Genomic DNA, 24353 nt, shown 5'->3' with positions numbered 1-24353 from the left:
CCAGACTGGGAGGCATCAGGTGTAGGGCTGAATCCCCATACTCCGTCTGATCTTGCAGAAACCACTTTATCTCTTCCTGCCTTGATTTGCCACCTTGTGAATCAGGGGAATCGGGGTGGGAGAACCAAGCCAGGAGGAAGGGGCGGTGAGCGCGGTGACTCGGAAAATGGAGTCGGAACACCGAATGAGTGCTGGTCTTCAGTTTCCTCCACTGGAAGATGGCATCGAGTGCACCGCGTGGGACCAAGGGAACACTGCTCTTTTCTGCATTTCGGAGCAGCGTCGAAGCTTCAAGGCGTAGGCTCCCATTTGTCCCTGTGAAGGAGCTCGGGGAGACGGGCGCTTGGGGAAGTAGGCGGGCGGCTTCACCGTTCGGCGCAGTCTCTGGTACCGCACAGCGCGGAGTGGGGCGGTGCCACCCGGCAGGGGCGGAGCCACCCGGCAGGGGCGGAGTCCGGGCCCGGCCTGGGCAGGCCCCGCCCCCGGGCCGGCGGAAGCGGGCCGACCTCGCCTCCCAGGCCTGGGCGTGTCCCCGCGGGCGCACGCGCGCGCACGGCATGCTGGGAAGGCGCCCGCGCGGCGGCCATTTTGTCTTGTCGGCTCCTCTTTGGAGGAGGATTTTCGGCCTGCGAGCGGGCCGGAGGGCTTGGGGGTGGTGTCGCCGGCGTTTTCTTTGGCGGGTGCCAGGGCTGGTGGGAGCAGCCGCCCGAAGAAAGCACCATGATTTCGGCCGCGCAATTGCTGGATGAGTTAATGGGCCGAGACCGAAACCTCGCCCCGGACGAGAAGCGCAGCAACGTGCGGTGGGACCACGAGAGCGTAAGTCCCGCGGGCCTTGGGCCTGTGCCCGGGCGCCGTGGGGGAGGGGAGGGCGGGGGCCGGGGCCGCGCCGGGTCGAGCGTCCGACCCCGTGCCCGGAGGGAGCCGGGAGGATGGCTCGGGAGGGAGGAGTCCGCCCGGATCCAGGGATAAGGGGTGGTTTGTTGTTGTTGTTTTAGTGTCGAGGAAGTCAGAGGGGGCCCTAGGTGGAATTGAAAAGCACTTTAACGAGGCGGGGAAACGCGGGAAAGGAAGGAGTATTTTATTACGTCTAGAGGCTCCGGTGTTTTCACCTCAGGAAATAGGGGAAAGGGCAAATTCTTCCGTTATTTGGGTTGAGCGGCGTATTTAAACTTGAAATATCTGGCCGGGATTAGTGGTCAAAATTGTGGCAGCATATTACTTCAGTAATAATTCAGTGTTGACGCTTGTGTGGGGAAATAAAATTATAGAAGAGGCTCATGACTTGGTAGGGTTTACCGTGATGGTTTACACATGTTGTTTGCTAGCATTTCGTTCTAGTAAGCCCTTCATGTAGATAGATGGTTGTCCAGGCGTTTTCTTTCGCATAAAACTCATTGGATCCTCCTAACCCTGTGAGTTAGGGTCAGTGTTACAACCCCACTTGCACAGATGAGACTGGAGAGCCTCACCCAAGGTCTCCTGGCAAGTTAAGTGGCGAAACTAAACCTCGTCTCTAGTCCTGGTCACTTGCCACGATTCTGTGAAACTAGCTCTCTGTAGATAACCGTCATGTAGTTCAAGTGTTTTGAACATGCAGTGTAACGTTTATTTTAGGTCTTACCTGAAGAATAGATGTAGAATTTAGTTTTACTTGTCTTGCTCTTGTTATCAAACAACATAGTAATTTAAAGGCAGGTGCTAATGAAAATATGAAGGAATAGTTAAATATACTTTTCAGGAAATTGCTTAGTCTTTGTAAACAGAGGCTTTGGTCAGAGTAAAATTTGTCTTTTGCACTGCGGGAGAACACGTTGGTGCTAGATGAGTGCTTTCGGTACCTGAAAAAAGAACGTGTTTGGCTCAAGTGTTGGGGTGCTGCCTGATTGCAAAGTAGTAGGAAGTGTTATGGTAGAACTCATTGTGTGGAGTCAAATTCACGCATTTGTCATTGACCTCAAGAGAGGTGAAGCTTTTTAAAAGTTGTTTTTTTTTTTTTTTTAAGATTTTATTTATTTTATTTTTCGCCCCAAAGCCCCAGTAGATAGTTGTATGTCATAGCTGCACATCCTTCTAGTTGCTGTATGTGGGACTCGGCCCCAGGATGGACGGAGAAGTGGTGCCTCGATGCGCACCCGGGATCCGAACCCCGGCCACCAGCATTGCAGCGCGCGCACTTAACCACCAAGCCACAGGGCCGGCCCTTTTTTTTTTTTTTTTTTTTTTTTGACGTTTGCGTTTTTTCCCCTACTTGTCAGACTAGACAGTAACTTTGCTGCTTGTCTTGACCATCTTTCCTTTCTAGGCATTTCTTTGCAACAATGAAGTAAAATTTTCTTTTACCACTTAACGCAGTAGTCTTTCCTAAGCTTAACAAAAAAAAATATTCAGTTGATGTGCAAATAGGGCATTTATGTATTTTGAATTAAAGAGAGAAAATTGCATTTGATTGCCTGCTCATTAATTGGAGTAGCCTGTGTTTGTTCCTCCTTGGTTTTGAACACGTGTTATGAAGAAACTTTGTTTTCCTGATGGTATTTTATTGCCACATTGCATTATATGTGATGGGTTTTTATAACATTAGCAGTGAGGCTCTCAGAATAGCAGCTTAGGTTTTTATGTCATCTCAGCTGTAGTAAATCTACTTTGCTTTCTGTTTTAGTGCTTCTCACTGATTTAAACTTCTGGTGCTTGTCGCCAAAATATTTTATGCCTTTAATGACAGATTGCACTTCATTCTAGATTCAGGGCTTTGAAAAAGTCAGTTGCTGGTATTTCAGATTCATGTCTTCAGGGAAAAGGTTGGTGTTGACCAGGAACCAAGCATATGGCCGCGTCTAAATAAGTCAGAATAAAGCTGGGGAAGCTCGTGGCATCACTTCCGGGTCGTTTCCATATTCTTTTGCTCTTGGCTATTAGTGTTAAGATTTTGGAGAAATGAACAACCCCCCAGTGTATACTGTAAGGTTTTCACCACCACTGTAACCCGATATTTCAAAATATTTTTGCATTCGTGTTCTATCTGGAAATTTTTCTTTGCCACACTTGCACTAGATGGGAAAAGCTGTTTCAGCTGGGTGGGGTCCTTTTGTTTAACAATTGAAATGGAAACTTTAACTTAGTGTTAAAAGTAGTTCCTGTGTGTCTGTATCTGACTGACCTGTGGAATTTGTTTTAAATGCAGATTTTTTTTATCCCCTCCCCTCCCCGCACCCCCATTCTGATTCTGTAGGTCTAGGGGAAGGCCCCAGAAATCTGCATTTTTTTATATGGCCTTAACATTCTAAAGCTTGTGAGCTACTGCTTCCTGACCACCTGATTAGTCCTGGGTTTTTAATTGTCAGCTGGTAGCACTTGGGGAAGCTCGTTTTTCCTTGAAGGATGCACCTGTGGTGCAAATTATCAACCTTTTGACCTTTCATTTATTTGTAATAAGGTATATGTAAGCACTATCAAGGTTGAATCTTGGAAAGTGCTTTATTGGAGTTAGTACTTTACAGGCATTTCCACCTTCTTTGCAGATTGCTGCCTCTGGATCTGAGAGAAAGTACTTTTCAGCTAAATTCAGATCAGCTTTAATGCCTTTCCAATGATTCAGTGACACGCCCTTCTGCCTCGTTTATTATTATTTTACATTTCCTTGAGATTATTAATATTTCTGTGTTTAGTAGTTTGCTCTGCTTTGTTAACCTTAACCACTGTAATAAGGAAAGCATATGATTTTAACTGCCTAGTTAAGCATATGATTTTAACTGCCTAGTGTGAGCACGTTTCAGTTGGTGTCCACATGGGAAGATTTCAGTGTTTGCCAGGGAAGGCATTTAGTAGCCTTCTAATTACCTGAATAGTTCAGATTGTAGGGAATTGTAAAGTCTGGTCTGGAGCTTTGGTTATTATTTTTATAATAGAACAGGAATTTTGTAATTCAAATTGAGGTTTCTACATGTAGATCTCAACCCAGAAGTGAAATTATTTAACTGTTGACTTAACTCTGATCTGATAATATCTAAAATGAATTTCTTTCATCATTTATCAAATTCAAGTATGCCCTGTTCCCTGAAGGTTTAATAACTTATGAAGGGAATTGAACTAAATGTTCTTTTCTAAAATCTTAAGAATGTTAGGAAATATTGCATTGACACTGCAAGTTGTTTAGAAAAGAAAAAACAGTTAGGGCTTCTGTCCACATTTTTACTTGTGAACATTTTTGTTTTTACATCTAAAAAGGGGATTCAGAATTTGGGAAGGAAAATTGGAAGCGAAAAATTAATAATTATAGTGCATCACATCTATACATATTTTACTAGATAGATTTAATTCATAGTCACCAAAATGTTCTTTCTGTCAGAAATGTAGGCATTTCCTGCCTTACTCTATAGTAAATGGTAAGTGTTGGGCTTCTCAGAATTGCCAGCAGTCAGTGTGTTACGTGTGTGTGTAACTACTGTTTGTTTTTTCACTCCAAAACGTTAACAGAAGGTGAGTGAATAGTATAATGAACTCTCCATGTACTCGTACCCCAGTATGACATTATCAACACATGACCAATATTATTTCCTCTATATCCCCTACCCCTTCCATTATTTTGAAGCGGTTCTATCATTTCAATCTTAAGGACATCATTATATATCTAAAATATGAGGACTTCAAAAAAACATAACCACAGTACTATTATCATGCTGAAAATGTTAAGGCATTTCGTTAATATTGCTTTAGGAAAAATGTGTGTTTATGTACGTATATACATCATTAGACTTGATTTCTTCGCAAGGGAAGAAAGACTTAAGTTAGTAATACAGTGCTTCATTGTTTTATGAAATATGTTTCATTTTCTCATATTTTACTTGTAAGTTGGGGAAATAGCTATATTCATTTATTCAGCAAAATGTTTCACTTATAGTAGATAGAATAGCTACAGCACTTGGCCTGAGAGAGCCATAAGTCTGATGGCAGATATGAAGGAGTAAATGCGCCTTCATAACACAGTGTGGTAGGTGCCACAATGGGGAAAAGTGTGGGGTCTAGAAAAGCAATCTTGAGGGCCGGCCCCGTGGCTTAGTGGTTGAGTGCGCGCGCTCCGCTGCTGTTGGCCCGGGTTCGGATCCCCGGCGTGCACCGACCTACTGCTTCTCCTGCCATGCTGAGGCCGCGTCCCACATACAGCAACTAGAAGGATGTGCAACTATGACATACAACTATCTACTGGGGCTTTGGGGGAAAAAATAAATAAATAAATAAAATTTAAAAAAAAAAGAAAAAGAAAAGCACACTTGAGAGGGGCACCTAACTCAGCGTGTGGTACTCAGGAAAGGCCTCTTTCCTGAGACCTAAGGATTAGTAGGAATTAGCCAGAGGGAGTGAGAGAAGACTAATGTTACTAGAGGCTGGAGAAAATAGTAGGCCTGAGAAATTGTAAATAGTGTTATAGCTGGAGCCCTTGTTTGTTTTTGTTGGGGAGGGGGCATGTGGATAGATGGGCAGGAACCTGGTTTTGAATGGTTTTTATAAGTCTTGTTAAAAGTTGGGGCTAAATTATATTGGGAAACAATTGAAGGCGTCTAAGCAGGAGAGAGATGTTTACTATCTGGCTGCTGTGGAAAATTGGTGAAAATTTTACCAGAAGTCTGTAGGCAAGAAGGGAGAGTGAACCATGACTGCAAAGGCATATATAATATAAAAGGCATGGATGGGGCCGGCCCCGTGGCTTAGCGGTTAAGTGTGTGCACTCTGCTCCTGGTGGCCCAGGTTCGGATCCCGGGCGCGCACCGACGCACCACTTCGCCGCCCATGCTGAGGCCGTGTCCCACATGCAGCAACTAGAAGGATGTGCAGCTATGACATACAACTATCTACTGGGGCTTTGGGGCGGGGGGAATAAATAAATAAAATCTTTTTTTTTTTTTTAAAAAGGCATGGAAATGAATGAATGTAGAAAGTGTGATTATGATATAGCTGAAACAGTATATGTTATCAGGGACTGACTCTTTTTGTTATAAATTCTTATATTAAAATTTTTCTTGGGTTAATCTTTTTTTAAAAAACTTGAATTCCTCTCTTTTAGCTAAAAAGAAACACTTCTATCTAGCCTCTTGTAGTCAGAGTTAAACTATTAATGGTGGAAGTGACTAAAGATTGCAGAGTGAAAGTTATTGTTTTTTTTGGTCCATCAGTAAAATTTCTAAGTATTCTTGGATTTTAAATGAAAAAATGTGTATGACAGACAGTTGAAGTAAAGTTGTTGTCATCAAATATCAGATTGACTCTTGCTGACATGATGAATTTAAAATGCCAGTATTTAGATTATCAGAAGAGAAATTGAATAAATACTTTATGTTTATGACCTGTTTATAAAATGAAACTTGGTATCTCATGGAACCAAATACCTTTTCAGAGTGGTTAGTAACTTAGAATACCAAAAGAAGCTCTTTAAGGCATCCACAGGATTTTAGGTAGGGACCTGTATTTGTAGGTGTCTGTAAAGACGTTTATATGTGATTTTTTTTTTTTTTTAAAGACTTTATTTATTCAGTTTTTTCCCCCCAAAGCCCCAGTAGATAGTTGTACGTCATAGGTTCACATCCTTCTAGCTGCTGTACGTGGGACTCGGCCTCGCGTTGGACGGAGAAGTGGTGCCTCGGGGCGCTCCCGGGATCCGAACCCGGGCCGCCAGCATCAGAGCGCGCGCACTTAACCGCTAAGCCACGGGGCGGCCTATATGTGATTTAATGATTTGAAGGCTTTACTATTTGTAAATAAGAAATAGCTGACCTGACCATTAGGGTGAGAAACAGCTAGGCATTCAGCTGATTTGGGGAAAGTAATGGAGACAACATTGAAAATATTTGATTAATGTAAGAGAGAACTATTTGGTTACTGTTGGATTCAAGTAGGTATAGAAAGATAAAAACCAGTAAGATACTCTTAGTGTACTTTTGTGATTGGAAGTGGTTTAAATTGATAGTGCCTTGAAGAAGTGAATGCTAAAAAAATAAGACTGTTTTTGTTAAGGTGTAAGTTTTAGCATTTTCTCAGTTAAATATTCATACTTACTGAAACCCCCTCCAAATGTGTAAGTCTTTACATTAAATAATGTTCTCTCATTTATGAAAGATTGATTCCATTAATATTTTTGGAATTTTAGTATTTTATGTTTTCCCTCTGAGTTTAGAACCATTAAAATTATTTTTTACAAAAGTAAACATGCTTGTTAGATTAAAATTTAACGTGGGGGTAAACAGTGAAAGTCTGTCTTTGCCTCCCCTCCCCGTCACCAAATCCCTCTGAAAAACGTAAAAATTGGTGTGTATGTTTTCAAATCTTTTCTAATAATTTACCGCCACATACATATACTTATAAGTGCAAGTTGTTAGGACTGTATAATATATAAATATAATATGTATTTTTATAACTTTCAGTTAAGCTGTGAAATCTTTCCTTTTTGGTACATATAAATCTACATTAATTTATTTAACTATTTGTTTTCTGGTGGATATGTACATTATGTCTAATTCTTTTGCCATTACCAACCAAGCTGCAGTGAACATTGTAGTACATATAGCTGAGTCACTTGTAGGATAGGTTCCTAGAAAGATGATGACTAAGTTAAATGCACATTTCACATTTTGATGGATGCTGCCAAATTGTCCCACAGCCCTCTGGTGTTGTTTGGAGTGTCTTTTTCCCAACGCTATATAACACCAGGTATTGTTTTAATTTTTGACAATTTGACTTTAATATGACGGAAACTTGTAATTAAAGTTTTCTAGTCACATTTCCAATGTTGATTGTATTTTTGCGTTCTCTTAACTGGTAGTTTTTGAAAAGGGTGCTGTTGAGGTTGAACTCTTTTGGTCACTGGTGTTGCCTTAAATTTATCAAGAGGATAAATCACAGTTATGTTAAGAGAATTCTGGTCACCACCACCACCCCTTTGTCGGTACTCCTCCCACCTTTGGTTATCAGATTCTTAGGTTTTTGATGGACGTTTAGTAAAGACTTGCTGAATACAAGACTAAGTGTAAATTTTTTTAAACATCTGCAATCCCTCGGGAGGTTAAAAGAAGCAGTCTAAGTAGCTAGAGCTTATTGGATAGAGTAACAAATATTTTGATGTACCATTACATTACAGCAGTATCAAAGGAGAGTTGAAGAGTGTAAAGAGCACACAAAACTGCATTAGGAAAATGGGTTCTAATTTGGATTCTGTAAGTAGCTAGATAACTTCAAGGCAGGTCATGTGTTGATCTGTTTTCTTGACTCAAATGGGTTGGTTGGACTAAGTTATAGGTATCACTTGGTTAACCCACAGGCAGGCATGGCATATCTTAGTCTACATAGTGTCTAAAAACATTTTTTAAAAGGTAATGGGTAGTATTTTAAAAATCAGACTAATTTGCCTCGTTCTCCTGATTTAACAAACATATAGTTTAAATTTCACAATCCCCCTATGAGGTATTATTTGTCGTCTGCTTTTTTTTTTTTTTTTTGTGAGGAAGATTGACCCTGAGCTAACATCGGTTGCCAGTCTTCCTCTTTTTGCTGAGGAAGACTGTCTCTGAGCTAACATCTGTGCTCATCTTCCTCTATTTTGTATGTGGGACACCACCATAGCATGGCTTGATGAGCGCTGCTTCAGTTGGCACCCAGGATTCAAAACTGCGAATCCTGGGCTGCCGAAGTGGAGTGTGTGAACTTAACCACTGTGCCTCTGGGCTAGCCCCTCTCTCCTTTTTTTATGTAAGGAAACCAAGGCAGAGTTACAGTCTACAGTTCCATAGTGGATAAGTGGCTGCCAGGATTCAAACTCTGCACTTTGGTGCCTCTCCAAATGTCCCTATTTACGCTTGCCTGTTTCGTATTCTATGTCTCTTGTTGTTTCCTTATGCCTAGAATAAGAATGTCTTGCAAGCTTTCCGCTTCCCAACGTAAGAACCAGTTCAAGCTTCACCATCTGTGATGACTTGACATTCTTGATTAAATTAATTCCCTTCTCTCTTTCTAGTGTTGCATGTAAATGCTAGTACACTCTATTTTTTGTTTTCTGTTTCTATTCTGTCTTCTTCTAGACTGTGAGCTTCTTGAGGAGTGGGTCTTACTCGTTCTTTGATTTCCGGCATCGTTTTTAGCACATAGTGTTAAATGATTGTTGAGGTGCCATTTTCTGCTTTTTAAAATTAAAAGCCCTTTTAAATTAAAGTCCCATGCAGTACTTATTAGATTTAAGAGTGTATTCATTTATGTATTTTATTGTAAAACCGACATAGTACATTTAGAGTTTTGACCACTTAGAATCTGCTGGCTTTTGGAAAGCCTTATTTGTATAAATAGGCTTAGGTTTTAGAATAAAACTTTAAATAGCTCTGGAAAATTGGAAGTATTTTAGTTTTGAAAAAATAACATTTATATACATTTTATGATAAACCTTGAAGCTTGTAATAATCACCAGTTTTACAGAAAAGTTAAGTCACACGATATACGGTAAAGCCCAAATTCAGATCCAGGTTGGTTTGATTTCAGTGATAGATGTTATTAAAACTAAGATTCAGTGACTACTGTATTGATATTTCATTACCAAGAAGAATTATATGATTTCTTTCCTAGAAATACTTGAAGTTTGTATTTGGTTATTTATTTCAGAGTCAGAAGGGGCTATAGAGATGTGTATTCTTTTTGTTTTAATGATGAGCCTTTTTGAGGATCATAGAGATTGGCCAAGTTTAAACATAAGAAGGAACAGTAGTCTTATGTTTATTAGTTATGACAATAAAAGTCCTAATGAAAGCAATTAAATCAGTCTTTAGATAGAATCCACTCCAAAACCCTAGAATATACTTCTGTAAACATGGGAAATAGAAATTAAAATAAACTTTGATAAGTAAGTGAAAGTAAAATGCACAGCAATAGTCAAGTTTCATACTTATGAGAGCTGCACACTAAATTTAGTTTTTAAATTATTATATAACCATACAATTTGTAGCTATAAATAACACTGAATGCTGGCCATAAATATTACTGAGCTATTACAGATAACTATTACAGTTGTGGGAGCTTTGTTAAATAATTTTTGGGCCCTTGGAACCAGGGTTAATAGTCTGAACGATAAGTAGCGTACTCTGTCCTCCCTCCCCCCAAATAAAAGAGATTCTTAAATATTTTTTAAAATTGAGTATTGGAGTTGCTATTTTATTGTGGTACACTTAAAGTGGATGCAAAGTTTAGCAAGTCAGAGTTTTTAATAATTAGAAAAGTAGCATTTTTAAACATTTCATATGACCATTGGAAGTTTAGAAATAATTTGGAAAAACATTAACCATTCGAACATATAGAGCCTTTTTAATAAATAATTTGTAAGAACAATGTTTAAGTTACAAAGAGTAATCTTAAAAATCAAGTATTAGAAGAACTTCTAAAGAAAAGAAAATAGTACATACTATGATGTATGGCTATATATATAACAGGATAATATTGATATAAAACTAAATATGTTGATTAGACCTGATTTTTGAATCTTTTTGTTCTCTATGACCTTAATTCTTCTGGTCTCAGCTTATGGGACCACATAGCTTCAAACAAGTGTAAAATATTGGCCTTCGAGGCAGAAAACAATCTATTTCAGATTTAACATCCAGTCCTAAGTGCCTAGAAAGAACTCGCATTCAGTCTTAAAATTAACATATCTCTTCTTTCATGTGTCATAGTTGCACAGTCATGCGTTGCTTAACAGTGGGTATATGTTCTGAGAAATGCATTTGTTAGGTGATTTCATCCTTGTGTGAACATCATGTAGAGCGTACTTAGAAGTTGAGCCTAAACCTAGATGGTCTAGGCTACTATACACCTAGGCTATGTGGTACTGATCTTAGGGGACCACTATCCCCTAAGAGGAGTCCCTTGTTGACTGAAATGTCATTATGCAGCTCATGACTGTACATTGGTAATCCATCCAATAACAATGAAGTATTATATGAAGGAAGGGAGATATTTTGAAGGGTATATGAAGGAAGGGAGATGTTTGCTCAATAGGTTTTGGTTTGCTGAATTATAGAATTAAATATAGGATAGAGCAGTCTTGGAATATATCTTGAAGGAGTTAACAGAAGTACCAGTGGCAGAGAATTAAAAGTAAATTTCGTGTTAACAGTTTTTCTCCGTACCGTAGAAGCCTATCAAGGGGCTGGCTAGGTGGTGTAGTGGTTAGGGTCGTTTGCTCCGCTTCGGTGGGCCAGGGTTCATGGGTTTGGATCCTGGGTACAGACCTACATACTGCACATCAAGCCATGCTGTCGCAGCATCCCACATACAAAATAGAGGAAGACTGGCACAGGTGTTAGCTCAGGGACAATCTTCTTCACCAATAAATAAATAAAAAGAAGCCCATCAAGAGTCATTTGGTAAAGTGCTGGCATGTGTGAAAATAGCCAGTACATTTTAGAGCCTGTGACAGGATCTCTTAAGCGAAAATACTGAACGAGATTGCTTTAAATGAATGTTATTTGTAATTTAGATAGTGATTCCCAAATCCTAATCTGTAAATTGGGTGTGGTCTTTTAACAAAGTTATAACGATAAGAACAGTCCAGGGTGTTTTGTTTTGTTTTTAAATAAAAATAAACATTTTCCTTTCCTCTGGATGCCATATTTGTTGTTGCTGGGCAGAGGGGCAATGATTAAAAGTAGGTAGTAGAAAATGCTGGTAACTCTTTCAGTCATGCACATGTTTTACTGAAATCCAGGAGTCTGAAAAGCACTAATTTACCTAACCAATATGGTTTAACAAATGAAATTGTTCTTATATTTACTTGATTGAAAGAAGAAGATCAAGAAATGATAAAATAGTTATTTGGCACGCTTTTCCAATCTGGTTTTAAAACTGAACAATTTTAAAAGTCAAGTACTTTTGTTTTTCTTCACTAGGTTTGTAAATATTATCTCTGTGGTTTTTGTCCTGCGGAATTGTTCACAAACACTCGTTCTGATCTTGGTAAGTAAATTTTCTGTGTAACTTTGTCAAATTTATGATTAAGGGGAAAAAACCTGGTGCTTTATAATTTTGAAAAGTTTTCTCTTAAAGGTTTGTTGATAAAGTAATTTCTTCCCTGGCTTAGGTTTTTGAATGTATTAATAAATGCCAGTGTGGTTAAACGTGGTGGCTTAATTGAACATACATGTCTATTTCCACTACCTCCTCAAACCCCTCCACTAAAATGAAAATGTAAAAACAAAAAAGATGTAAATGGGGCTGGTCCGGTAGCATAGTGGTTAAGTTTGCGTGCTCTGCTGCAGCGGCCCAGTGTTCGCGGGTTAGGATCCCAAGAGTGGACCTGCACACTGCTCATGAAGCCATGGTGTGGTGGTGTCCCATATACAAAATAGAGGAGGATTGGCACAGATGTTACTCAGGGCTGATCTTCCTCACTAAAAAAAACGTGTAAAGGGAAGAGGAGCTAACATGAGACATGTCAGCAAATTTTTGGAAGATGACAAGTGGATGGAAGAGTAGCAGCAAACTCAACAGAGCAGAGAAAACTGTACCCTAAGAGCCTGCAGAATGGGATATTAAACAGAAGCAAATGTTTGATCAGCAGAACCCTGGACAGGCTCAGGATTTGGAGGCACCAGGTACCATGGAAGGCAGAGTTGAGTCATGGGACTGAAAATGAGAGATTAGTTTAGTTCATGGTTTCTCAGCCTTGACATTTGACATTTTGGGCTGGATAGTTATGTGTTTTAGGGGGGCCATCTTGTGCATTGTAGAATGTTTAGCACCATCCATGGCCTCTACCCACTAGATGCCAGTAGCACTCCCCAACTGTAACAACCAAAAATATCTCCAGGCATTGCCAAATGTCTGAGGGGGGCAAAGTTGCCTCCTGTTGAGAACCACTAGTCTAGGTGGTCAGACACTTAAGACCTGTGCATCTTGTGATTCTGCCTCTCCCACCCCTACACCCTAGGAAACTAGGGGGTAATTTTCTGGAGAAATGGGACTAAAGAGACTCTAGTTTATCTGAACCACAAAATGCAAAAATATAATTGACTGTTTTCTTGTCCCAAGGGTGGTACATAACTAGTATCATTCTCGAAACATCAAAGAGAAGTTAATTCGTTAAGCACAATGATTGCCCTAGAGCATTAGGACATTAGGGCTGGACAAGTCTAGATAATGGGATTCTAGACACTGCACAGGGCAGTAATGAGTAAAAATGAGACTATAAGAGAGATGAAATCAGTCTATATTCTTAATAGTGGGGTTTTCCCATTCCCTTCCTCTGCCCTGTTCCTAGAAGGATACAGCCAGATGTTTTTCCCCAGGCAGAAGAGAAGAGGATTCTTTAGAGAAAGTGAACAGTTCCAGAGAAGTGATCTACAGGTACTGACCCTTGGGGAACCTCGTAAAAGAAAGTCTTGCCTGATTTTCCTATGGTAAAGCTCCATTAGTTGACAAACTGCCTGTGCATACCAACTTCTAGTCAGATTTTGCCCGCCAAGGAACAACAGTCAGACATCTGAAGAAAACCTTCAACATGAAAAATTAAGCAAAACCAACAGAAAAAAAGAATTTAGTGGAAGTAGAGATAATGGAGAAAGCAGAAGAAAAAAATTTAAAAGTCTTAACTAAATTTAGTATCCACAGAGAAATCAGAGAAGATAACAGGAAGATTAGAATGCTATATAAAAAGGGAACTTTTGAAAAACCAAAAAGAGCTCTTGGAAATTAGAACTGGAGAAATCTGAAATAAAATTAGTGGAAAGGTTTGAAAATAAAATCAAGGAAATTTGCTGGAATGTTGGGTAATCAGACAGAAAAGATTAAAATTAGAAAAAATTATATCAGTCCAGTGCTCTAATAGCTGATTAAGAGTTCTAGGCAGAGGAAACAGAGGGAAGAAATTGAAAAATTTGCGGTACTGACGGATGTTAGTCTCTAGATTATAGAGTGGGTCCTTCAAGTGCTTAGCAGAGTGAATGAAAAAAGATCCATACCAAGGCACACCATTGTGAAATTTCAGACCACCAGGGATGCGAGTGGGGCACACAGGATTATGAATCAGAATGGCCTCAGATTTGTCAGTAACAGCACTGGAAGCTTGAAGACATTGGAGAAACACCCTCAGGATTCTAAGTGAAAAAATATTTTTACCTAGGTTAACTGTAGAGCTAAACATCAAAGTATGAGGGTGAAAAAAGACATTTTCAGACATGGTATGTCTCAACAAATTTATCTCCCATGAACCTTTTCTCTGGAAACTTCACCAAAACGTGGTTATAAACCAAGAAGGAGGAACAACAAGAGATCTAGTAAACTATATCCAGTACAGACCAGAAAAAGAATTTCTCAGGATGCCAGTTCTGTTAGTGTGCTTAGGAAATAAGCAGCCCAGATTGAAGCAGGATAGAAAGCTTATGGAAGAAAATGAAGCTGATAATCTATTTTAAGTCTTGAGGGAAATTAGTGTTGAGATAGTTTCTATAGCTGAGTTAGTGTTTGAGAAGAATTTGGAAATAGATCCATAGAAAAAAACAAATGAAAAAATTCCAACAAAAGTGTGAAGTGTATCAAAAGTGTCATCATAATGCACCTTTTGTTTCACTTAGCAGTTAATGGTACTTGCATAGTCAAAATATAAACACTGAATGTTTAACCTAAAATTTTAATGTCTAACCAAGAAAAAGCAAAATAAGCATAGAATTTAGAAATATGGAGGTAAATTCCAGAAGAAATAGCTAAAAGTGTTAAAATTGGTTGCCTTTTGGAGGTGGGAAGGGGTAGGACTAGTGTGCTAGCCTCGTACTGTTTGACTTCATGTGCGATACTTGAAAAGAATACAGTGTCAGTGGGGGTTCAGACCAGTGGTCTGCCCTTATCACACTTTTTTCTTGAGCGGCAGTAAGGAACAATTTTCTCTTTCCTCCCACTCTCTCTTCTTTTTTCTTCTCTTTTCTTACCATATAGTTGCTCTCCATTATACTGATCTTGAAGCCTAAGGAGAACAATTTTCATGTGCTTAATTAACTTGGGCATGTTACTTCATGATTCAGTAGCTCAGTTTAGGTGTCTGCAGACTACTCAGTGATTAAAAAGGATTTTTTTTCAGAAAAAGAACTTCCTTTTGTTTCGGCAAGAGAAAATGTTAATGTCACCAATAATTGATACATTTGTATCTCGCGTTCTTTTTCTTTCAGGTCCATGTGAAAAAATTCATGATGAAAATCTACGAAAACAGTAAGTTACCTTTTTTTGGTCATCTCTACCCCGCCCCCCCGGTCATTGTTTGGTTTAAAGGGGACAAGGATTGAAGAAATAATTGGAATTAGTGTAAATTGAATGTTTGATAGAGGTCCTATTGATTAGCTGGGGGTGGTAGAAAGTCATATAGCTTCAATAATGCTACTAATAGCCATCGTATGGGTGCATACTATATGCCAAGTGTAAAGCCTAAGCTTTTGTTTTATATATCACATTTGCATTTTAACAGCCCTGAGACTTGTCCTGGGTCCAGGGTCACACATCTAGTATAGTGGTAGAGCTGGTGTTTAAGCACCTAGATTTGCCTGATTGTAAAATCTATGCTCTTAACTAAACATAATGCTAAATAGAGCCTTCCCTTTACCAGGATGAGGGACAACCAGAAATTCACTTCTTACCTCGTTTACTTGTTAGTCTGAATGCAACAGTCCATGAGACTAGTTAAGATAGAATATGTGAGTTATAATGGATAAAGATTTGGAGAGGAAGTATTGCATGTTTGTTATTTTTATCAGGTATGAGAAGAGTTCTCGTTTTATGAAAGTTGGCTATGAGAGAGATTTTCTGCGATACTTACAGAGCTTACTTGCAGAAGTAGAACGTAGAATTAGACGAGGCCATGCCCGTTTGGCATTATCTCAAAACCAGCAGTCCTCTGGGGTGAGTATGAAATTAATTTACAGTTTTTGTAGAGTGTTGTTCTCTGGAGACCCAGAGACCTCCCTAGTATTGAAACTTGTGTTCAAGTTCATTTATTACTTTGTGTTCTTTTAGAATGACGTAAAACTTAGAAGGCATTCATTTTTTTCAGTCTCTATATAATATTGATTTTGCTGATCATAAGGTTTTTCTCTTAAATATCAGTAACTGACAAAATATGTAATTGATTAACAGAAATGGAAGATAATTGAGTTACTATCCTTGTGATTCAACATTTTAATTATTAAATACAAATGTGTATTTTATGTGAGAGTTTAAATATTTATCTTTGTTTTTTACTTGTTGACAATATGTTTTATTGTCTTCAATAGGCAGCTGGCCCAACAGGCAAAAATGAAGAAAAAATTCAGGTTCTAACAGATAAAATTGATGTGCTCCTGCAGCAGGTGAGAATTGTCTGCATTAATGTCAGAAAATACTTGGAATAGCCACTTAACCAAAGAAGATAGAAGGATGGCAATTAAGTATATGTAAAGGTGCTCAATGTCACGGTCATTATGGAAATACAAAATAAAACCACAAGATACTTATTGTACACTGATTAGAATTGCTAAAATTAAAAAGACTGACCATACCAAATGTTAGTGAAGATATGGGCAAACTGGAACAATCATACACTGCTGATGGGATGTAAAATGGTACAGCCCTCTTGGAAAAGAGATTATCTGTTCCTTAAAAAGTTAAAAGATGCACCGTGAGCCATTTGACTCCTAGATATTTACCCAAGAGAAAAGAAAACATATGTTTACACAAAGAATTGTATATCAATGTTCATAGCAGCTTTATTCATAATTAGCAAAAACCCTAAAAAAACTGGAAGTAACTCAAATGTCTATTGACAGGTGAATGGATAAACAAACTGATGTATTCATGTCGTTGAATACTACTCAATAATAAAAAGGAATTAACTACATGTAACAGGATGAATGAATCTTAAGATAATTAGGCTGAGTGAAAGAAGACAGACCAAAAAAAGGAATAAAAAGTGCATGGTTCCATTTATATAAAATTCTAGAAAATGCAAACTCTAGTGACAGAAAGCAGATCAGTGGTTTCTTGGGGACGAGGTACTACAAAGAGGCAGGAGGAAACTTTGGGGTGATGGATGTTTTCATTATCTAGATGATGGAGTTGGTTTCCTGGGTGTCAAACTTTAGCAAATCGTGCACCTTAAAAATGTGCTGTTGGGGCTGGCCCCATGGCCTAGTGGTTAAGGGTGCGCACCAACACACCACTTGTCAGGCCATACTGTGACAGAGTCCCATATCAAGTGGAGGAAGATCGGCACAGATGTTAGCCCAGGGCCAGTCTTCCTCAGCGAAAAGGAGGATTGGCATGGATGTTAACTCAGGGCTGATCTTCCTCACACACATACAAAAAAATGTGCTGTTTATATTGCATGTCAAGTATGCTTCATTAATGTAAAAAATCAAAAGGGTAAATTAAACCCAAAGAGGCTTCAGTAAACAAAACCAAACAAAAATTCTGCAAAACACCCACTGAATGCTAATGAAACCTAGGGAAAAAAAGAAAAATACTTGGATAGTTTGGTTAGAAAGGAGTCTTGACTGCTTTTTTATCCTCCTTAGATTGAAGAATTAGGATCTGAAGGAAAAGTAGAAGAAGCCCAGGGAATGATGAAATTAGTTGAACAGTTAAAAGAAGAGAGAGAATTGCTTAGATCTACAACCTCCGTGAGTAGCAACCTCATTTTGATTTATCCAGGCTGTTCACTGTGAATTAGTAGGACCTATTCCTATTTGAGAACCTTTATAAACAGTTTTCTAATGTCCTAAATCAAGAGTCAAGAAGACTTTATCTTAAAGGACCACGTAGTAAATATTTTAGGTTTTCAGGCCACAAGGTCCCTGGCAGCTACTAAGCTCTGCCTTTATATCATATATAAAGACAATACATAAACAAATAGGTATGGCTGTGTTCCAGTAAAACTTGATTTATAGAAACAGGCCTCTACCTGCTGGCTTGCCAACCCATGCCTTAGATTATAAGTAGTATGCATTTGGGCCTGGGTTTTATTTTCTTTTTTGTTACAAGTTACTCAGTACATATTTACCTTGATTCAAAATTGGTATACTCTTAAAATGTTTTCTACTTTCTTACCTGTTTTAATTAGAAAATATACATGTTTTGGATATTGATGGTAGAATATAATTGGTCATGGTTCCCAAATATTGAATAGGATGTGTTCAGATTACACTCAATGAGCTCATTTCTTTAATGATTTTGAGAAACATTTTTAATATGGAGGCCACTCCTTTAGCCTATTGTACCTAAGCAGGAAATGAATGCAGACTAAAATAAGTAGCTTTCTGAAAGCCAGTGTGAGTAATTCAACAGTGGCAGTTGAGTGATGGGATCTCAACACTTCCTAGATGATGTGGAAAGTTGGCTGCTGTTGTCATGTTTCCCCTCTCTAAAAGGGGACCAGTTGCTGCTCAGTATTATGCCTTGGGAAAGTGGAGAGTAACAATTCACAAAATTAGAAATCTATTCTAAATATTAAGGTCTTTGGGGAGATTTGTTCTCTCTTCCTCAGATATTCTTATAATAACTGATTTATCATTTCAGACAATTGAAAGTTTTGCTGCCCAAGAAAAACAAATGGAAGTTTGTGAAGTGTGTGGAGCTTTTTTGATAGTAGGAGATGCCCAGTCCCGGGTAGACGACCATTTGATGGGAAAACAGCACATGGGCTATGCCAAAATTAAAGCTACTGTAGAAGAATTAAAAGTAAGTTTCTTCTGAACATGTATTTTAGCTATAGCTAATGTTATATTTTATTATGGCAAATGATCACATGGAGATACAAACCTCGTGTTGATATTTTACTGATGTGTATTATTTGAAGCAGTGATAATCCCCATAAAATTTTGCTATTCATCAGATTATCAAAGCACTTCGTTTTCTTCACTCTTTAGTACCAGGAATTGGGGAGAAAGAATATTCCTTAGGATTTAGTCAAGTAATAATGTCTTGTGTACATACACTGTGTTAGAATGTCTACATTTCCCTTTCAGGGCATCAGATTCCATAAGTAGGTCTACAGATGCTTCACATTAGGTAACCGTTGTTTGACAATGTCTTTAAGATTATAGTTATATAAAAATCAAACCTGATTTCTTTAGGAAAAGTTAAGAAAAAGAACTGAAGAACCTGATCGTGATGAGCGTTTAAAAAAGGAGAAGCAAGAACGAGAAGAAAGAGAAAAAGAACGGGAGAGAGAAAGGGAGGAAAGAGAAAGGAAAAGACGAAGAGAAGAAGAAGAAAGAGAAAAAGAAAGGGCTAGAGACAGAGAAAGAAGAAAGAGAAGTCGTTCCCGAAGTCGGCACTCAAGCCGAACTTCTGACCGAAGATGCAGCAGGTCTCGGGACCACAAAAGATCGAGAAGTAGAGAAAGACGGCGAAGCAGGTATGTAGAACACATGACAGCGCCCGACATGTAGTGAGTGTACAGTAAACAGTAGTGACTACTGGTGTTATTCCTTGGGACTTGGGAAACTCTTAAGTATTGTTAAGCACTATGATGGATTATGGGAGTTGAATCAGTGAACGAGTCCATCTTCCAGGCACCTTCTTTGCTATTTCCCACCACTCTCAGGAGGTGTGATGCAATCTTATTAGGAAGTCAGTGTACCAGGTCGTCTCTTAAGAGCTTCTCTTCTCATTGAGTCTAAGAAAAGATTTAAATTATAAGTTATTTTGAGTAAGGTTACCTACTTATCTTTTGCTTTGAACAACATCAAGCGCAATATAAGAACTAAAATGTCGTGTAATGGGCCGGCCCCGTGGCTTGGCAGTTAAGTGCGCGTGCTCCGCTGCTGGCGGCCTGGGTTTGGATCCCGGGCTGCACTGATGCACCGCTTCTCTGGCCATGCTGATGCCGCATCCCACATACAGCAACTGAAAGGCTGTGTAACTGTGACATACGGCTATCTACTGGGGCTTTGGGGGAAATAAATAAATAAATATTTAAAATGTCGTGTAACTAATTCTTTTAAAACATGAAAACATCGGGGCCGGCCCTGTGGCTTAGTGGTTAAGTGCGCGCACTCCGCTACTGGCGACCTGGGTTTGGATCCCGGGCGCGCACCGACGCGCCGCTTCTCCAGCCATGCTGAGGCCGCATCCCACATACAGCAACTAGAAGGATGTGCAACTATGACATACAGCTATCTACTGGGGCTTTGGGGGAGAAAACAAAAAAAAGGAGGAGGATTGGCAATAGATGTTAGCTCAGAGCTGGTCTTCCTCAGCAAAAAGAGGAGGATTAGCATGGATGTTAGCTCAGGGCTGATCTTCCTCACAAAAAAATAAATAAAACATGAAAAAATGAAATCAGTTTTACTGTTTTAATTAGAGTTGTGATTAAAGAAGAGGAGTCTTTTTATTTAATTTATTCCCCCAAAGCCCCAGTAGATAGTTGTACATCATAGCTGCACATCCTTCTAGTTGCTGTATGTGGGACGCGGCCTCAGCATGGCCGGAGAAGCGGTGCATCGGTGCATGCCCGGGATCCGAACCCGGGCCGCCAGCAGTGGAGCGCACGTATTTAACCGCTAAGCCACGGGGCTGGCCAAGAAGAGGAGTCTTAAAGAGCACAATGATAACTATTTTAGCACTATTTGAAAAGTTGACATTAGAAAGATTTGTAATAATTTTCAGTTCTTAAGATTTCCAATATAAATGTTTTAGTAGTAGATTCTATTCATTTGCTTTTTAGGGGTGAGTTTTGCTCAATCTTGTTCATTATTCAATATATAATTCAAGATTTTTTTCTCATTGTAATACCACCTGAAGTTGCTTTCCTTTTGTTTTAAATTAAGAAGTAGAGATCGACGAAGAAGCAGAAGCCATGATAGGTCAGAAAGAAAGCATAGATCTCGTAGTCGGGATCGAAGAAGATCAAAAAGCCGGGATCGAAAGTCGTATAAGCACAGGAGCAAAAGTCGGGACAGAGAACAAGATAGAAAATCCAAGGAGAAAGGTTAGTTTTTGCGAGAATTTAATTCATTAAGAGACTGCTTTCACACTCCTGTCTCCCCACTCACTTTTCTTCGGGCATAGACAGTTCCATTTCAAGCTATGTTACTTTTCGCTTAGCAATATCACTCACTAAGGCAGGCATTATTTTTCCCTCTCCTACTCTGATTTGTGAGAATGACAGTTGACCTGATGTTTTCTTAGAACATGTTAAAACCACATCCTTCAATAACCTGAAGGTTTATCATCTAGATTCTTCCAAGTATTGCATTATCTTTCAGGGTTATTAGGCTGTAGAATTTGTTAACTTGGTTATTGGCAACATTTTTTTTTTAATCTGCTTCAGCGTTCCATAATATGTCTTGCAGAGTAAATGTATGTTGTTGCGTTGGTTCTCGTATACAGCATTCAAGTCAGTAATTAACTTCTAAGTTCACAGAAGTTGAATACCTTACATGTGTCTTAACCCTGTTTTCTATTGAAACATGCTCTTTTCCCTCTACTTGTTCCTTTGGTTTTCTGTGGCATTCCAGTAGGTGGTTCACTGTGCACTATGAATGGACTTTTTCATTTTGTCTTTGGCATGTTTTCACAAAGATATTCTCATCTTTTTACTTAGCATTTATTGAAAGATAATTCTTTTAATCATCAGGGTCTCTTTTCTGCATTTTCTTCAGATTCTTTGAACATCTTTCATTTTGTATTGACTGGGCTGTTCTGCTTTGCATGGTTTTGAGGAATGAGAGAAAGGACCTATTTCTAATTTTCTTGGCTCTGCTTGTTCCATCCTGGTCTGCCTACCTGCGTCCATGTTTGATTACCAACATAATATATGTGCTGCTGTTTGAGTTTATTATACTGGACTTTTATTTAATACTCATTATTTTCTTTATGGAACTATCCTATAGTTTTTGTTTTTTGTGGGTTTTTGAGAGCCAGGTTTTCAGGAGACTGAGTTGGAGAACTAGCGGCACAAAACAGCAGACATAGTTTTTTGGTCTCCTGCTTTTATTTTTCCTTAAATAAATGCACTTTCTCTTTTTAAAATATTTGCATATATTGGCCTTTTCTACAACATGGGGCAAATGTTAAAGAGGAGGAAACAAGGATGATTTTTAAAACCTACTGTCATGAGCTTTAGTATTTACCATTTAAGTTCAGAAACTACTTCTGTGATTCAACAGGCAATTGCTACAGAGGGTTAACTGATTGTACATTAGTTTGGGAAGGTTTCGCTCAACTTTTTTGCAAGACTTTTTGTATAATGTATTTTGGAGTGAGGGGTCATCTCTGAAGAGCCAGATATGGGATGTCAGATCAAATTAATCACTTCTCTTTGAGAACTAAAGCTCTTTGCCGTATCATCATTCATGTCACTTAAAATAGTTGGATTGGTTCTCAGGGCAAGAGCTAGCTAACCTTCATAACTGTCTGGGATTAAAGTTGAGCAGTAAATGGCGCTGGCCTGACTACAAACAAATGTGTTAGTGTCGTTTCTGGATAGAGCAAAAAAAAAGTCCTGAGTTGCTCAGCTGTAATCCTAATTATAATGATGGTATCGTGGAATTTAATAAAACTTTTAAGTAAAATAAGCTGCATTGTGTTTAGATTATGGATAAACAAGGATTTTCCTGGTGAAATATGGAGCAAGGAGAGAAGACTTGATTCAGAGAGAACTCTGCATCAGGTCCATCTTGAAAGATTGGGTATGCCGTTACAGATTTGTCTTAAACTTTGGGATCTCTTTTAGAAGTGATGATTTATTGGCTTTTGAAAATGCCATGTAGCTATTCAGGTACTCCTACGCATACAGATGACTGAAAGCTTGAATTTTGAGGCGAGATATGAGCAGTAGCAAGCATTTGATTGTAGCAAATGAGTAAGAGGGAGTTCACTACTCCAGGTGCTGTGATAGAAGCAGTTTATCCGACTCCACGAATGAAAAGTGCTCTCTCACACAAATCTCTTATCACCAACCAATGTAGGGTGCTCTCTTTGTCAAGAGAGTTTTTCTTTTTAATCCACAGCCCTAAAATCCACCACACTTTGTGGGTGTCCTTAGGACTATTAAGATCTACCATATTTACATAGGGCAGAAGATAAGATTATTGGACTGACTACTAGTCCTCTACGGGGCAACAAGACGACTCTTCCTCATTGAAGCTACCTGTGCACCGGCGAAGCCCATAAGGCACAAAGGGAGGACTTTCCCACAAGGTCAGTTAGAGCATACTGTACTGGCACAGTTCCCATAAGTGGACAGACAGACATGAAGCAAGTCCTGCGGTCAGCTATTTGGACATTGCTTTGTGCATTTTGCAAGTATTATGGACTGAACATGCTCCTTCACATAATAAGATCTTCAATTCTTACATTCTTGGAATGAGTGCCCCCTGCCCCATGCCATATTTTGTTTCCATTAGCCATCCCTCTCCCGATTATTTGATGTTGTGTCTTAACAACTTTGTCCAGAATCTGTAGAGGATTCTGCTTCTCTTAAAACATCTTTCTGTCTTATGAACTACTCTGCTAGACCAGCTATTCTTAAAGTTTTAAGGGGAAAAATAATTCTTCCAGAAAGTTTGTAGTTTGCTTTAACATTTCTATAGAAATCTTTCATAGGCAATACTTGGAACTGAAAAAGCTAGAACATGCTTGCTCTGTGTACCACTTTTTGCCTCTAGTCTGAGGTTTCACCATTCCAGAGAAAACAGAGGAAAAAGTTGAGACTTAGTTTTTTCATTCTTTGTTTGCAGCTGAGTTGAATTTTAATTTCTCTTTAATAACTCCGAGATGGCATATATATTAGTTTCCTTAGCAAAGCACTAAAGTTCAGAACTTGGAATGGGATTTAAGATCCCCTTTCTTTCACTGGGCTTGTCTGTCTTGGATATTCAAATATATGTGTATGTAACCTATGCATTTAAAAATAGTTGGAGAAATATGCCTGTTAAATGTTCAGCCTTTTTGGCCTTTTGCAGTTATTATTTTTGCCTAAGTTAATTTACTTCATGTGAAAATAGTTTTTGTGTACTATCTTTAATCCTTTCCCATTGCTTTTTGATATTCTTCATCCCAAATGAAGTTTACTTAAATTTTGGATTCTGCAGTGATTGGAGTTGCCTATACTTAATAGCTTCTCACCAGTTTAAGAGAATTTGCCTGCTATTTTACCTTTTGCCTTCTCTAATTCGCCATCTTGCCCTCTCCCTCTTCCATAAATTACAAATTTTATCCCTTTGATAGACTCACCAAACTGTGTTACTTGCAGTCTGTGGGAAATGATTGTCTTTTCATCTCTCAATTGTTTCACTTTTCAAAGTGTCATGTATGTATTGTATTTTACTTTAAAATCCACGATCAATGTCTTCTTTTATGGCAGAAAA

The 24353-nt window shown here is 38.8% G+C and overlaps 1 protein-coding gene across 8 annotated transcripts in view; it reads left to right on the top strand.

Annotated features, from left to right (window-relative positions):
* The first annotated feature begins 593 nt into the window (after positions 1 to 593).
* LUC7L3 (LUC7 like 3 pre-mRNA splicing factor) overlaps positions 594 to 24353 on the top strand; it is a 25961-nt gene continuing 2201 nt past the window's right edge. For 2 of the 8 annotated variants that reach the window (XM_014790832.2, XM_087440980.1), the window contains exons 1-10: positions 597 to 819; positions 11913 to 11979; positions 15183 to 15222; positions 15762 to 15906; positions 16278 to 16352; positions 17556 to 17660; positions 18556 to 18717; positions 19113 to 19396; positions 20811 to 20971; positions 24350 to 24353. The exon at positions 24350 to 24353 is cut by the window's right edge and continues 137 nt beyond it. In XM_014790832.2, coding sequence (XP_014646318.1) covers positions 721 to 819; positions 11913 to 11979; positions 15183 to 15222; positions 15762 to 15906; positions 16278 to 16352; positions 17556 to 17660; positions 18556 to 18717; positions 19113 to 19396; positions 20811 to 20971; positions 24350 to 24353 — 1142 coding nt within the window. In that variant the 5' untranslated portion in view covers positions 597 to 720. Of the gene's footprint in view, positions 820 to 11912; positions 11980 to 13282; positions 13369 to 15182; positions 15223 to 15761; positions 15907 to 16277; positions 16353 to 17555; positions 17661 to 18555; positions 18718 to 19112; positions 19397 to 20810; positions 20972 to 23058; positions 23185 to 24349 lie in introns of those variants that run through there. The other 6 variants (XM_087440979.1, XM_014790831.2, XM_087440983.1 and 3 more) reach the window with 6 other exon arrangements.

The sequence above is a fragment of the Ceratotherium simum genome, chromosome 16 (assembly GCF_057802395.1).
Source record: "Ceratotherium simum simum isolate JZ-2026a chromosome 16, ASM5780239v1, whole genome shotgun sequence".
Taxonomy (NCBI): Eukaryota; Metazoa; Chordata; class Mammalia; order Perissodactyla; family Rhinocerotidae; genus Ceratotherium; species Ceratotherium simum.
The sequence above is the reverse complement of the archived record's forward strand: the minus strand, read 5'-3'. Positions and strand labels throughout refer to the sequence as shown.